Source organism: Chiloscyllium plagiosum, unplaced genomic scaffold, assembly GCF_037043375.1.
Source record: "Chiloscyllium plagiosum isolate Xiang-an unplaced genomic scaffold, Cpla_swu_hap1 HiC_scaffold_35, whole genome shotgun sequence".
Classification (NCBI taxonomy): domain Eukaryota; kingdom Metazoa; phylum Chordata; class Chondrichthyes; order Orectolobiformes; family Hemiscylliidae; genus Chiloscyllium; species Chiloscyllium plagiosum.
This window is the reverse complement of record NW_028270173.1, coordinates 23,296,861-23,314,005: the sequence shown is the minus strand read 5'-3', so window position 1 is coordinate 23,314,005 and position 17,145 is coordinate 23,296,861. Positions and strand designations below refer to the sequence as shown.

The following is a 17,145-nucleotide window of genomic DNA, read 5'->3' as shown; positions in this document are numbered from 1 at the left end:
GAGAGCACAGTGACTTTCTACAGAAACACTCCTTCAGAGAGCACAGTGACAGGTTACAGAATCACTCTTCAAAGAGCACAGTGACTGGGTTCAGAAACACTCCTTCAGAGAGCACAGTGACTTTGTACAGAAACACTCATTCAGAGAGCACCGTGACTGGGTACAGGAAACATTCCTTCAGGGAACACAGTGACTGGGTACAGAAACACTCCTTCAGAGAGCACAGACACTGGATACAGACATACTCCTTGAACGAGCACAGAGACAGGTTACATAAACACTCCTTCTGGGGGCAGAGTGACTGGGTACAGAAACACTCCTTCAGCGAGTATTTACAAACACTCCTTCAGAGAGGACACTGATTGGGTACAGAATCGCGCCTTCAGGGAGCACAGTGACTGGGCACAGAAACACCCCTTCAGAAAGCGCAGTTACTTTGTAAAGAAATACTCCTTCTGAGAGCACAATGACTGGGTACAGAAACACTTCGTCAGAGAGCACAGTGACTGGGTACAGGAAACATTCCTTCAGGGAACACAGTAACTGCGTACAGATACACTCCTTCAGGGAGCACAGTGACTGGGTACACAAACACACCTTCAGAGAGCACAGTGACTGGGTACAGAAACACTCCTTCACAGAGCACAGTGACTGGGTACAGAAATACTCTTTCAGGGAGCACAGTGACTCGATAATTGACCACATCCTTCAGAGCGCAGTGACTGGGTACAGAAACACTCCTTCAGAGAACACAGTGACTGGGTACAGAAACACTCTTTCAGAGAACACGGTGACTGGGGACAGGAACTCTCCTACAAAGAGCACAGTGACTAGATACAGAAACACCTCTTCAGGGAGAATAGTAAATGGGTACAGAAAAACGTTTTCAGTGAGCACAGTGAGTGGGTACACAAACACGCCTTCATGGAGAACAGTGACTGGGTACAGAATCACTCCTTCTGACAGCACATTGACTGGGTACAGAAACACCTCTTCAGAGAGCACAATGACAGGTTACAGAAACACTCCTTCAGGGAGCGCAGTGAATGGGTACAGAAACACTCCCTCAGAGACGACACTGATTGGGTAGAGAAACACGCATCCAGGGAGCACAGAGACTGGTTACAGAAACCGTCCTTTAGAGAGCACAGTGACTGGGTACAGAAACACTCCTTCAGAGAGCACAGTGACTGGGTACAGAAACACTCCTTCAGAGAGCACAGTGACTGGGTACAGAAACACTCCTTCAGAGAGCACAGTGACTGGGTCCAGAAACACTCTTTCAAGGAGCACAGTGTCTGGGCATAGGAAACATTCCTTCATGGAACAGAGGGATCTGGGTAAAGAAACACACCTTCAGAAAGCACAGAATCTGGGCACAGAAACACTACTTAAGAAATTACAGTGACTGGGTAAAGAAACACACCTTCAGAACGGACAGTGACTGGGTACAGAAACACTCCATCAGAGACCACAGTGACTGGGTTCAATAACACAACTTCAGACAGCACAGTGACAGGTTACAGAAACACTCCTTCAGAGAGCACAGTGACTGGGCACAGAAACACTCCTTCAGAGAGCACACAGACTGGGGACAGAAACACTCCTTCAGAGAGCACAGTGACTGGGTACAGAAAGACTCCCTCAGGGAGCACAGAGACTGGGTACAGAAACACTCCTTTGGAGAGCACAGTGACTAGGTACAGAAACACTCCTTCAGGGAGCACAGTGACTGGGTACAGAACAATCCTTCAGAGAGCACAGTGACTGGGTACAGGAACACTCCTTCAGATAGCACAGTGACTGGGTACAGAAACACTCCTTCAGAGAGCACAGTGACTGGGTACAGAAACACTCCTTCAGAGAGCACAGTGACTGGGTACAGAAACACTCCTTCAGAGAGCACAGTGACTGGGTACCGAAAGACTCCTTCAGGGAGCACAGAGACTGGGTACAGAAACACTCCTTCAGAGAGCACAGTGACTGGGTACCGAAAGACTCCTTCAGGGAGCATAGAGACTGGGTACAGAAACACTCCTTCAGAGAGCACAGTGAATGGGTGCAGAAACACTCATTCAGAGAGCACAGTGACTGGGTACAGAAACACTCCTTCAGAGAGCACAGTGGCTGGGTACAGAAACACTCCTTCAGAGAGCACAGTGACTGGGTACAGAAACACTCCTTCAGAGAGCACAGTGACTGGGTACAGAAACACTCCTTCAGAGAGCACAGTGACTAGGTACAGAAACACTCCTTCAGAGAGCACAGTGACTGGGTCCAGAAACACTCTTTCAAGGAGCACAGTGTCTGGGTATAGGAAACATTCCTTCATGGAACAGAGCAATCTGGGTAAAGAAACACACCTTCAGAAAGCACAGAATCTGGGCACAGAAACACTATTTAAGAAACTATAGTGACTGGGTACAGAAACACTCCATCAGAGACCACAGTGACTGGGTTCAATAACACAACTTCAGACAGCACAGTGACAGGTTACAGAAACACTCCTTCAGAGAGCACTGTGACTGGGTACAGAAACACTCCTTCAGAGAGCACAGTGACTGGGTACAGAAACACTCCTTCAGAGAGCACACATACTGGGGACAGAAACACTCCTTCAGAGAGCACAGTGACAGGTTACAGAAACACTCCTTCAGGGAGCACAGTGACTGGGTACAAAAACACTCCTTCAGAGAGCACAGTGTCTGGGTATAGGAAACATTCCTTCATGGAACAGAGGGATCTGGGTAACGAAACACACCTTCAGAAAGCACAGAATCTGGGCACAGAAACACTATTTAAGAAACTATAGTGACTGGGTACAGAAACACTCCATCAGAGACCACAGTGACTGGGTTCAATAACACAACTTCAGACTGCACAGTGACAGGTTACAGAAACACTCCTTCAGAGAGCACTGTGACTGGGTACAGAAACACTCCTTCAGAGAGCACAGTGACTGGGTACAGAAACACTCCTTCAGAGAGCACACAGACTGGGGACAGAAACACTCCATCAGAGAGCACAGTGACAGGTTACAGAAACACTCCTTCAGGGAGCACAGTGACTGGGTACAGAAACACTCCTTCAGAGAGCACACAGACTGGGGACAGAAACACTCCTTCAGAGAGCACACAGACTGGGTACAGAAAGACTCCCTCAGGGAGCACAGAGACTGGGTACAGAAACACTCCTTCGGAGAGCACAGTGACTGGGTCAAGAAACAATCCTTCAGAGAGCACAGTGACTGGGTACAGGAACACTCCTTCAGATAGCACAGTGACTGGGTACAGAAACACTGCTTCAGGGAGCACAGTGACTGGGTACAGAAACAATCCTTCAGACAGCACAGTGACTGGGTACAGAAACACTCCTTCAGAGAGCACAGTGACTGGGTACAGAAACACTCCTTCAGGGAGCACAGTGACTGGGTACAGAAACAATCCTTCAGATAGCACAGTGACTGGGTCCAGAAACACTCCTTCAGAGAGCACAGTGACTGGGTACAGAAACACTCCTTCAGAGAGCACAGTGACTGGGTACAGAAACACTCCTTCAGAGAGCACAGTGACTGGGTACAGAAACACTCTTTCAAGGAGCACAGTGGCTGGGCATAGGAAACATTCCTTCATGGAACAGAGGGATCTGGGTAAAGAAACACACCTTCAGAAAGCACAGAATCTGGGCACAGAAACACTATTTAAGAAACTACAGTGACTGGGTACAGAAACACTCCATCAGAGACCACAGTGACTGGGTGCAAAAACACAACTTCAGACAGCACAGTGACAGGTTACAGAAACACTCCTTCAGAGAGCACAGTGACTGGGTACAGAAATACTCCTTCAGAGAGCACAGTGACTGGGTACAGAAACACTCTTTCAGGGAGCCAGTGAGTGGGTACAGAAACACTCCTTCAGAGCCTACAGTGACTGGGTACAGAAAGACTCTTCAGGGAGCCAGTGACTGTGTACAGAAACACTCCTTCGTGGAGCACAGTGACTTGGTACACAAATACACCTTGAGAGAGCACAGTGACTTTCTACAGAAACACTCCTTCAGAGAGCACAGTGACAGGTTACAGAATCACTCCTTCAAAGAGCACAGTGACTGGGTTCAGAAACACTCCTTCAGAGAGCACAGTGACTTTGTACAGAAACACTCATTCAGAGAGCACCGTGACTGGGTACAGGAAACATTCCTTCAGGGAACACAGTGACTGGGTACAGAAACACTTCTTCAGAGAGCATAGACACTGGATACAGACATACTCCTTGAACGAGCACAGAGACAGGTTACATAAACACTCCTTCTGGGGCACAGTGACTGGGTACAGAAACACTCCTTCAGTGAGTATTTACAAACACTCCTTCAGAGAGGACACTGATTGGGTACAGAATCGCGCATTCAGGGAGCACAGTGACTGGGCACAGAAACACACCTTCAGAAAGCGCAGTTACTTTGTAAAGAAATATTCCTTCTGAGAGCACAATGACTCGGTACAGAAACACTTCGTCAGAGAGCACAGAGAGGTACAGGAAACATTCCTTCAGGGAACACAGTAACTGCATACAGATACACTCCTTCAGGGAGCACAGTGACTGGGTACAGAAACACTCCTTCACAGAGCACAGTGACTGGGTACAGAAATACTCTTTCAGGGAGCACAGTGACTCGATAATTGACCACATCCTTCAGAGCGCAGTGACTGGGTACAGAAACACTCCTTCAGAGAGCACAGTGACTGGGTACAGAAACACTCCTTCAGGGAGCACAGTGACTGGGTACAGAAACACTCCTTCAGGGAGCACAGAGACTGGGTACAGAAACACTCCTTCAGAGAGCACCGTGACTGGGTACAGAAACACTCCTTCAGAGAGCACAGTGACTGGGTACAGAAACACTCCTTCAGAGAGCACAGTGACTGGGTACAGAAACACTCCTTCAGAGAGCACAGTGACTGGGTACAGAAAGACTCCTTCAGGGAGCACAGAGACTGGGTACAGAAACACTCCTTCAGAGAGCACAGTGACTGGGTACAGAAACACTCCTTCAGAGAGCACAGTGACTGGGTACAGAAACACTCCTTCAGAGAGCACAGTGACTGGGTACAGAAACACTCCTTCAGAGAGCACAGTGACTGGGTACAGAAACACTCCTTCAGAGAGCACAGAGACTGGGTACAGAAACACTCCTTCAGAGAGCACAGTGACTGGGTACAGAAACACTCTTTCAAGGAGCACAGTGTCTGGGTATAGGAAACATTCCTTCATGGAACAGAGGGATCTGGGTAAAGAAACACACCTTCAGAAAGCACAGAATCTGGGCACAGAAAAACTATTTAAGAAACTACAGTGACTGGGTACAGAAACACTCCTTCAGGGAGCACAGTCACTGGGTAAAGAAACTCTCCTTCAGGGAGCACAGTGATTGGGTAAAGAAACACACCTTCAGAACGGACAGTGACTGGGGACAGAAACACTCCATCAGAGACCACAGTGACTGGGTTCAAAAACACAACTTCAGACAGCACAGTGACAGGTTACAGAAACACTCCTTCAGAGAGCACAGTGACTGGGTACAGAAACACTCCTTCAGAGAGCACAGTGACTGGGTACAGAAACACTCTTTCAGGGAGCCAGTGAGTGGGTACAGAAACACTCCTTTAGAGCCTACAGTGACTGGGTACACAAATACACCTTGAGAGAGCACAGTGACTTTCTACAGAAACACTCCTTCAGAGAGCACAGTGACTGGGTACAGAAACATCTCTTCAGAGAGCACAATGACAGGTTACAGAAACACTCCTTCAGGGAGTGCAGTGAATGGGTACAGAAACACTCCCTCAGAGACGACACTGATTGGGTAGAGAAACACGCCTCCAGGGAGCACAGAGACTGGTTACAGAAACCGTCCTTTAGAGAGCACAGTGACTGGGTCCAGAAACACCCCTTCAGAGATTACAGTGACTGGGTACAGGAAACATTCCTTCAGGGAACATAGTAACTGCGTACAGAAACACTCCTTCAGCGAGCACAGTGACTGGGTACAGGAAACATTCCTTCAGGGAACATAGTAACTGCGTACAGAAACACTCCTTCAGCGAGCACAGTGACTGGGTACAGAAACACTCCTTCAGAGAGCACAGTGACTGGGTACAGAAACACTCCTTCAGGGTGCACAGTGACTTTGTACAGAAACACACCTTAAGAGAGCACAGTGACTGGGTACAGAAACACTCCTTCAGAGAGCACAGAGACTGGGCACAGAAACACTCCTTCAGAGAGCACAGTGACTGGGTACAGAAACACTCCTTCAGAGAGTACAGTGACTGGGTACAGAAACACTCCTTCAGAGAGCACAGTGACTGGGTACAGAAACACTCCTTCAGAGAGCAATGTGACTGGTCACAGAAACACTCCTTCAGAGAGCACAGTGACTGGGTACAGAAACAATCCTTCAGAGAGCACAGTGACTGGGTACAGAAACACACCTTCAGGGAGCACAGTGACTGGGTACAGAATCACTCCTTCAGAGAGCACAGTGACTTTGTACAGAAACATTCCTTCAGAGAGCACAGTGACTTTGTACAGAAACACTCCTTCAGAGAGCACAGTGACTGGGTACAGAAACACTCCTTCTGAGAACACAGTGACTGGGAACAGAAACACTCCTTCAGGGAGCACAGTGACTGGGTACGGAAACACTCCTTCAGAGAGCACATGGACTGTGTACAGAAACACTCCTTCAGAGAGCACAGAGACTGGGTACAGAAACACTCCTTCAGAGAGCACAGTGACTGGGTACGGAAACACTCCTTCAGAGAGCACAATGACTGGGTACAAAAACACTCCTACAGTGAGCACAGTGACTGGGTGCAGAAACCCTCCTTCAGGGAGCACAGTGACTGGGTACAGAAACACTCCTTCAGAGAGCACAGTGACTGGGTACAGAAACTTTTTTTTTATTTCAGAAATATACTTTATTCATAAAATAATTTGATGGTCTGTTCAATTGGCCATGCCATACATATGTAAACATGTACATACAGAGGTCAGAACTTATCATTTTTATACAGGTCTGTACATTTTTCAATCATATGCCCATATAATTAGCTGAGGCGTCAGCAGAGCCCAAATGACTGCGTGGGCCCCCTGTTCTTCGTTAGGCAGGCAGATGTTACACAGTGGTCTTTCCCCACCGTGCCTTGGCGGCAACTGCCCCAAGCTTCAGCGCGTCCCTCAACACGTAGTCCTGGACCATGGAATGTGCCAGTCTGCAACACTCAGTCGGGGTCAACTCCTTGAGCTGGAAGATCAGCAGGTTTCGGACCACCCAGAGAGCGTCCTTCACCGAGTTGATGATCCTCCAGGCACAGTTGATGTTCGTCTCGGTGTGCGTCCCGGGGAACAGGCCGTAGAGCAGGGAGTCCCGCATCACGGCGCTGCTCGGGACGAACCTCGACAAACCCCACTGCATTCCTCTCCAGACTTCCTCTGCATAGGCACATTCCAGAAGGAGGTGTGTGACAGTCTCGTCCCCCCCGCAGCCGCTTCGAGGGCAGCGTACGGTGCGGCTGAGAGTCCGGGTGTGCATGAAGGATCTCACAGGCAGAGCCCTTCTCACCACCAGCCAAGCCATGTCTTGGTGCTTGTTGGAAAGTTCTGGCGATGAGGCATTCTGCCAAATGGCTTTGACAGTCTGCTCAGAGAACCGCTCGATAGGATCCGCCCTCTCCTTTTCCCGAAGGGTCTCAAGGACACTACGTGCTGACCACTTCCTGATGGACTTGTGGTCAAAGGTGTTTTTCTTCATAAATTTCTCCACGAAGGACAGGTGATTCGGAACGGTCCAACTACTCGGAGTGTTCCGTGGCAGCGAGGCCAGGCCCATCCTTCGCAACATCGGGGACAGGTAGAACCTCAGTATGTAGTGACACTTAGTGTTTGCGTACCGGGGATCCACGCACAGCTTGATGCAGCCACACACAAAGGTGGCCATCAGGGTGAGGGTGGCATTGGGTGTACAGCCAGATCTTTGTACAGCGAGTCCCTTCGGACCCGGTCCATCTTTGACCTCCATATGAACTGGAAGATAGCCCGGGTGACTGCAGCGGCACAGGTTCTGGGAATAGGCCAGACCTGTGCCACGTATAACAGCAATGACAGTGCCTCACACCTAATGACCAGGTTTTTCCCCGCGATGGAGAGCGACCGTAGCTTCCATCTGCCCAGTTTCTGCCTCACTTTGCTGATACGCTCCTCCCAAGACTTGGCGCACGCCCCAGCCCCTCCGAACCAGATACCCAGCACCTTCAGGTGTTCGGTCCTGACGGTGAAGGGGATCGAGGATTGGTTGGCCCAGTTCCCGAAGAGCATGGCCTCGCTCTTGCCTCGGTTTACCTTGGCCCCCGAGGCCCGTTCTAACTGGTCACATATGCACATGAATCTGCGCACGGACAGCGGATCCGAGCAGAAAACGGCGACGTCATCCATGTACAGGGAGGCCTTAACCTGCAGGCCCCCTCTGCCAGGAATAGTCACCCCTCTCAGGCTCGCATCCTTCCTGATGGACTCGGCAAATGCCTCTATGCAGCTCACAAACAAGGCAGGAGAGAGGGGGCAGCCCTGCCTGACTCCAGATCTGACTGGGAAGCTATCGGATTCCCACCCATTGATTGAGACTGCATTGACAATGTTGGTGTAGAGCAGTCTGATCCAATTGCAGATTCCCTCCCCAAAGCCCATTTTGGAGAGAACATCTCTCATATACCTGTGTGATATCCTGTCAAAGGCTTTCTCCTGGTCCAGGCTGATCAGGCAGGTGTCCAACCCTCTGTCCTGCACGTAGGCGATCGTATCCCTGAGGAGCGGGAGACTCTCAGCGATCTTCCTGCCTGGCACAGCACAGGTTTGGTCAGGGTGAAGCACCGACCCCAGAGCAGACCTGACCCGGTTGGCAATTACCTTTGACAGAATTTTGTAATCCGCATTCAACAGTGAGGTTGGTCTCCAATTTTTGAGTTCCTCCCTCTCCCCCTTCCGCTTGTAGATGAGGGTGATGATGCCTTTCCTCATGGATTCACTCATGGTACCTGCCCGAAGCATACTGACATACACCTCCAGCAGGTCCTGGCCAATCAAGTCCCACAGAGCGGAATAGAGCTCGACCGGTAAGCCGTCGCTTCCGGGAGTTTTATTCTTTTCGAAGGACTCGAGGGCCTTGGTCAGCTCGTCCAGGGATAGCGGCTGGTCCAGCCTCTCGCGTGTTCTGTCGTCTAAGACCTCCGTGATAGAGGACAGGAATGACTGGGAGGCCGTGCTGTCGGTCGGCTTCGCGTCATACAGACTGGCATAGAAGGATTTACTGATCCTCATGACGTCAGCCTGAGATGACATTATCGAGCCATCTTCTTCCTTCAGGCTGCTGAGCACAGAGCTCTCTTTGTGCACCTTCTGGAAGAAGAAACGTGAGCACGTCTCATCCTGCTCCACCGAGCGGACCCTGGACCGGAAGATTATCTTGGAGCCCTCCGAAGCAAAAAGTGAGGCTTGCTGGTACAGAAACACTCCTTCAAAGAGCACAATGACTGGGTGCAGAAACATTCCTTCACAGAGCACAGTGACTGGATACAGAAACACTCCTTCAGAGAACACAGTGACTAGGTACAGAAACACTCCTTCACAGAGCAGTGACTGGGTACAGAAACACTCCCTCAGAGAGCACAGTGATTGGGTATAGAAACACTCCTTCAGGGAGCACAGTGACTGGGTACAGAAACACTCCTTCAGGGAGCACAGTGACTGGGTACAGAAACACTCCTTCAGAGAGCACAGTGACTGGGTACAGATACACTCCTTCACAGAGCAGTGACTCGGTACAGAAACACTCCCTCAGAGAGCACAGTGATTGGGTATAGAAACGCTCCTTCAGGGAGCACAGTGACTGGGTACAGAAACACTCCTCCAGGGAGCACAGTGACTGGGTACAGAAACACTCCTTCATAGAGCACAGTGACTGGGTACAGAAACACTCCTTCAGAGAGCACAGTAACTGGGTACAGAAACACTCCTTCAGAGAGCACAGTGACTGGGTACAGAAACACTCCTTCAGAGAGCACAGTAACTGAGTTCAGATACAGTCTGTCAGTACTCAGTGGGTTAATGATATTTTTCTGTGTATGCAATATGCTGAAGGCTTGCGATCTGGAACAGGCATGAGTTGACAATCCCGAGTTGCACATTTCTGCAGTTACTTTAAATCTGATTTGTAGCACATGCACATACACAGGTGTGCATCATGAGCGCTGAGAGGAATATTTTTAGATTACTTTAGGAAGTGCATGTTTGGAGGATTTGCTGTGCAAGTTAATATTGCCCATGATTGGCTCCTCTCTCTCTGCAGGCCATGGTCACGTTGCAGTTTTGCCTGTCTTTTTTCCGGAAGGGACAACTGCCACTTTCTTCCCGTACCCAGTGGACTGTCAACACCTTGGCCGTTGGCAGCTCCTCTGCGGTCAAACACTTTTTTTTTTGTCCCCTTCTGGAGTGAGAATAATTGAGTTCTTGAGGTTAGTGCCTGTTTGTGTGGTGCGTCCTCCTATCCATTTTCACCTTCCCATCCCTCCAAGGGCTGTTTTTTGCCTCACCTCTGCCTGTCCTTGAATACTGATGGGCTGCCTTGTCTCTACAGAAATGTCCCTTTTACTCCCCCCCCGCCTCCCCCCAGTGTGAACAGTACCTGTGTGTCGGAGCGTGACAGAGAACATTCAGCAGCTATTCAACCTTGGAGTATTAAACACAGCCTTGCCTCGCTTTATGTGTGCACTTCTTGGAAACTTGCCAACAGCCATTCAGCCCATTAAAGCATTCTGGCCTTTCAGTGAGATTGTTACCGTTTAGTATCATGGCTGTGCATTAGTACCTTGCTTTCTGACCATTTAATGCTGTTACCCTGCAATAGTACTCCTTGGAGTCATTGTTGGCGCATAAGAGGATGGTTGTGGTTCTTTGAGGTCAGTCAGCTCAGCTCCAGGACAACTCAGCAGGAGTTCCTGCTGAAAATGTAACCTGTTTTCTCATCAATTTGTTCAGAGATGTGATTCCAAACTTTTGGCACAGGTGGGACTTGAACTCAGGCCTCGCTGTTCAAAGATAAGGACAGTACCTCTGTGCCACAAGAGGGCCCAAAAGCACGTCCAGCTCAGATATTCCACACAAGTGTCCTTGACCCAACCATCTTTTGCTGATTCATCGATGACTACTCCTCCGAGATAAGGTCAGAAGTGGGATGTTCACCAACAATTGCACAAGGTTCAGCACCATTGCCACTCATCAGATGCTGAAACAGTTCATGTTCAAATGCAACAAGGCCTGGACAATAGCCAGTGGCAAGTAACAGTGGCACTATGCAAATGCCAGGCAATGTCCATCTCCCAACATGAGACAACCTACCCACTGCCCCTTGACATTCAATGGCGTTACCATCATTGAATCCCTCATTATCAACATTCTGGAGACTACTGTTTACCAGAAACTCAACTGACTGGCCAGATCAATAAAGTGGCTACAACAGCAGGTCAGAGGTGAGGAATACCATGGGTGAGTATCTCACTTCCTGACTCCCCAAAGCAGGTCCAAGGCACAAGTCAGGAGTATGATGGAAGACGCCCCATTTACCTGGATGGGTGCAACTCCAAAAACACTCAAGAAACTTGACACCATCCAGGACAAAGTAGCCCGCTGGACTTGCACTATGTTTACAAACATCTCCTACCTTGGTCACTGATGCTCAACAGCAGCAATGCGTAACACTTCAAAAAATGCACTGCAGAAATTCACCCAAGATCCTTAGATAGCACTTTCCAAACCCATGACCTCTTCCATCCAGAATGACAAGGAACACCACCACCTGCAAATTCCTCTCCAAGCCACTCACCATCCTGACTTGGAAGTATATTACCATTCATTCACTGTCACTGGGTCAAAAATTGTGAAATCCCTAAAGGCACTGTGGGTCTACCTACAGCTCACCACTACCTTCTCAAGGGAAACTAGGAACAGGCTATAATTTCTGGGCCAGTTAATGACCCCCATATCCCAAAAGTGAATGAAAAACATTTGTCTTTTCTCATTTCTGTTGTTTTTATTGTAGCCAAAGCCAAACAGCAAAGAGACCTACAGTTCTGAAGAGTCATCATTCGGGACTCCAAACAGTAACCATTTTTCACTCTCCACAGATGCTGCCAGACTTATTGAGTTACTTCTGTAGTTGTTTCAGATCTCCAGTGTCTGGAAGATTTTGATTTTATTTTGGACTTGCACTGTTGGGTGTGATGCTGAGCTAACTACTCCCAGCTCATGGTTGGAATATAATGCTCACGTGTTAGTACTCTGCCTGAGGTTTATTTGGTGAATCACGGTCGAGGACAAATGTCTCGTGAGCCTTAAAGAGGAGAGGCTATTGTAATTTTCAGATGAACTTCTTGCATGGTAGCTATAGGTGCAAGTTACACAGGGGAGTTAGGTGTAATACTTGCAATGTCTATTTCCACACACATCTGCCTCCATTTGGATTTCCTGATGACCTCCTCTTTGCCTCATGCAAGACTTCAACACACTCAGGTTGGGTGGAACGTTTTGTACTCTTCAACACTAACTGTTACCTTTTACAGCATCTCTGAAGTCTCTAAATCTTTATTTTGTGCAAAACTACGTTAGCCAACATTACAGTGTCATCTGCAGGCCCACAAACTTAGGAACTGGTTTCCTCTTGTCTGCCATGACTGGGAAAACTGTCAGGAATCTTGCAGGGAAGCTTTGAGTGACAGTGTTTGTCTGGGTGCACAATGGGTTTAAAAAATGATGGTGGCACTAGAAATTCCAGGGTATCCGGTGAATAGTGATTTTTTCCAGAAATGGCTCATTGCAAGATGGGACTAGAATTGGCTGGGTGGGACACCATAGGGGTGGGTTAAGTAGTTAAGGAGGTAAATTTGGTAAGGTCGCAGGGCCTCTAGTTGCTCTCCAAAAAAACTCAATAGAAATCGTACCTCGTCATAAAAATGCATCATTCAGCTGAGAATAAAAGATCTCCTTGGGAACAATGTCCATAGTATGATAGGATTTGGAATTCAGTTGACAGTGAGAAACTGGGTCAGAAATATCTGTGCTAAACTTTAAACAGGGTGATTGCATTTAAATGAGGGCAGAGTTAGCTGGAGTGAACTGGGAAAGTGGTTTAGCACAAATGTGGCTGACCAGGTATTTGTTGTTCAAAATTCACCACATGTCGAGTCATGCAGCAGGGAAACAGTCAACCAGTCCATGCCAAACATAAGCCCAAATTGAGCTAGTCCCACCTGCCTGCTGATGGTCTATATCCCTCCCTTCCCATTCATTAACTTATCCAAGTGTTTTTAAATGTTGTAACTGTACCTGCATCCACCACTTCTTCTGGAAGTTCGCTCCACACACAAACCACTGTCTGTGTAAGAAAGTTGCCTCTCATGTCCTTTTTAAATCTTTCTCCTCTGACCTTAAAAACAAGCCCACTCGTTTTGAACTCACTGAAGAAGGGAAAAGACCCTTGTCACACACTTTATCTATTATCCCTCATGAATTTATAAACCTCAATAAACTAACCGTTCAACATTCCATGCTCCAGTGAAAAAAGATCCAGTCTATTTTTATATCTCAAACCTTCCATTCCTGGCAACAATGAGGTCAATCTTTTCTGAACCATGTCCAGTTTAGTAATATCCTTCCTTTAATAGGGTGGCCAGAACTGGACATAGTGTTCCAGAACAGGCCTCAACAATGCCTTGTACAACCTCAACATGACATCCCAACTCTTACACTCAAAGATCTGAGCAATGAAATAAGCTGGACTGCTCTTAACCACCCTGTCTACATGCAACACAAATTTGAAAGCATTATGTGCCTGAACCCCTAGTATATGTATGCCTCAGTGAGGAAGGAGGAGTCGAGGAACAGGATAAACCGGCCAGAGTTAATCAAAGAGACTTACGATTAAATTGAAACCACATAATGTGACAAAGACTTTTGGTAAACGAGAGGATTGGCAATCTTTAAAAAGCATAAAAAAGACAACCAAAACAAATAATAAAAAGGGAGAAAATAAATCACGCAGGCAACCAAGCAGATAGTATAGAGATGGAGAATAAGAGTTGCTTTCAATATATATAAAGGAAGGGAAAAGGTAATGTGAACATAGGTGCCCGGGAGAATGCTTTTGGGGAAATAATAATGGGGAAGCAGGAAACGGCAGAGAACTGAATGAATACGTTGCATTTGTTTTCACAGTAAAAGACATGAACAAGTTCCAAAATTACTTAATAATCAAGGGACAAAAGGAGGAGAGAAAATAAAATGGAAGGTTAGCCTTTATTTTAAAGGAAGTGGAGTGTAAAAGTAGGGAGCTGTTGCTAAAACTATACAGGGCACTTGTCATACCACAACGACATTACAGAGAACAGTTTTGTTCTCCTTATCTAAGGAAAGATATACTGACATTGAAGCAATCCAGAGAAGGTTCATTAGATTCACACCAGGGACAGAAGGATTTTACTAGGCAGACTGGTTAAGCAGATTAAACTTGTCGTCATGAAAGTTCAGAGAGGAAACTGATGGAGCACACAAGATTCTTACAGAACTTGACAGTTGTTTCTCCTTGTGGGAGAGTCTAGGACCAGAGGGCATTCTCTCAGAGTAAGGAGTTTTTAGATTAACTCCTACAGTAAGGAAACAGGCCCTTCAGCCCAACAAGTCCACACCTACCTGCCAAAGAGTAACCCACCCAGACTTATTCCCCTGCCCTATATTTACCCTCACTAATGCACCTATCACTACGGGCAATTTAGCACGGCCAAATCACCCTAACCTGCACATCTTTGGATTGTGGGAGGAAACCGGAGCACCCGGAGGAAAATCACGCAGGCACGGGGAGAATGTGCAAACTCCACACAGTCAGTCGCCTGAGGCAGGAATCGAACCCTGATCCCTGGCGCTGTGAGGCAGCAGTGCTAACCACTGAGCCACCGTGCCGCCATGCATAGTTAAGATAGCGATGAGGAGGAATTTCTTCTCTCAGAGGGTAATCGTAACAGGGTGGGCCACTATGTGTATTCAAGGCTGAGATCAGCCCTCCCTCTGATGGGATGGCATTACGTCAGTACAACTTAGGGTGCACACCTTGGTTATATCTGCTCCAGCCTCTGGGCTGCAGCTTGTAGCCCCCACCCTGTGATTCAGAAACAAGGGATCTACTGACTGAGGCAGGTGACTGGGTATGTGGTGTTCAAGGCTGGCGGGTGTGTAGGAATTTGCCAGATAGAGCTGTGGTTAGGGTGGCAATAATGCGGAATCCCAGCAATCCATCTCTCTGGACAGTACTTAAGACAGAAATGGATCACAGGAGGGCAAATACTGAGACAAGCTTTGTCTCAATGGTCTAATGTCCAATCTGTGAGTGTAATATATATGAATAGATAGATAAGCCTCATGTCCATTCTGCATTCGCAGCTGAGATAATGGCAAAGAAAGGCAGATTCCCAAAGCTGTCCAGATCAGCAGTATTGAGCACAACACCTTTGGAAGGCATACTGCTTTAAGAGCTATTGATAGTGAAGTGAATGGGCAACTTGTGATAAGCCATTTTCTATGCAGACGAATGTGAAATTACCTCATTAACATGATAAACGACAGAAGCTCAGGTATCTGTTAAAATGATTATGAAGATGGAATGAACAGGCTTGGAAGGCAATTGCAAGGACAAATCGAACATTGCCCTGATTTTGGTTGGAGGGCTGGAATGGATGTGAGGCAGGAGAGTTCTTACTGCAGCTGCACAAAGTCTTGGTTAAAGTGAACACAGACGGCCAAAGGTTCACACCTTCAGGAGGAGATATCAGCCTTACAGCCTTATCAGCCTTAAGCCCACAGCCTTATCTGACAAGAGAGAAGACTTGCCTTTGTAATAATGGCGAGCAGTGGTCACAATTACTGAGAATGGTGGAGCTGGTGAGAGCACAGCCGGTGGAGGGCAGTAGGTATAAAATGAAGGATTGACAGTCAGAGAGAAAGAGGGTGTGTTTCAGAGAAGGAGGAGTGGGGGGCAAGGAGGACAGCACTCACCCCACTTGTACTGAGCTTCAGGACGAGCGATCATGGAGCAGCGCTGGTGCCGGTTATGAAGGATCCCGCGACCCAGACCGTCCCAACCTCCTGGCTGGAGGACGCGTGGTGGCGAGCGGCCTGTGGTGGGTAAAAGAAAGAGAAGACGGATTCAGAATTACAGGAACGAGTAGGTCAGAAACAGAGGCAAGGAAACCAGCAGTTACCATCAAAATTCATCTATAACCACAGGAGACTCTACCTTCAGAAACAGATGCATCTGGATTGTATGGTGTACTCCAGATAACCCATTAGACTTGTATGTGGCCAGATCAGCATGATCTATTGGACCTGTGTGGGATTATATTACAGCAGATAACACCCAGTAATATCAGCCCTGATATGATTATATTAAAGCAGATATCGTCCAGCACGATCTACTGTGCCCCCGTGTGATTAAATTACAGCAGATATCGCCCAAGATGATCTACTGGACCCCGGTGTGATTATATTACAGCAGTTATTGCCCAGTAATATCTACTGGGCCACTGTGTGATTATATTACAGCAGATATTAACCAGTACAATCTACTGGGCCCCTGTGTAGTGATATTACAGCAGACATCGGACATCAGCCAGTACGATCTACTGGGGCCCCATGTGAATATATTACAGCAGATATTGTCCAGCATGATCTACTGGGCCACTGTGTGATTATGCTAAAGCAGATATTGCCCAGCACAATCTACTGGACCCTGGTGTGATTAAATTACTGTCTAGATTAGAATGGTACTGGAAAAGCACAGCAGGTCAGGCAGCATCTGAGGAGCAGGAAAATCGACATTTCAGGCAAAAGCCCTTCATCAGGAATAGAGGCAGGATGCCTGCAGAGTGGAGAAATCACCCAGCATGATCTACTGGACCCCAGTGTGATTAAATTACAGCCGACACTGCCTAGTACGATCTGCTGGGCCCCCGTGTGATTATATTACAGCAGATATCACCCAACATGA

At 47.8% G+C, this 17,145-nt stretch overlaps 1 protein-coding gene across 16 annotated transcripts in view; it reads right to left on the bottom strand.

Annotated features, from left to right (window-relative positions):
* The window catches only part of LOC122541389 (ras/Rap GTPase-activating protein SynGAP-like), a 1,066,559-nt gene that overhangs the window by 868,722 nt on the left and 180,692 nt on the right, over window positions 1-17,145 (bottom strand). For all 16 annotated transcript variants that reach the window (XR_015753055.1, XR_015753056.1, XM_087979364.1 and 13 more), the window contains one exon: window positions 16,155-16,274. Coding sequence is in view for 13 of the 16 variants with exons in the window: in XM_087979364.1 (XP_087835490.1) it covers window positions 16,155-16,274 (120 nt within the window). In the remaining 3 variants the exon portion in view is untranslated. Of the gene's footprint in view, window positions 1-16,154; window positions 16,275-17,145 lie in introns of those variants that run through there.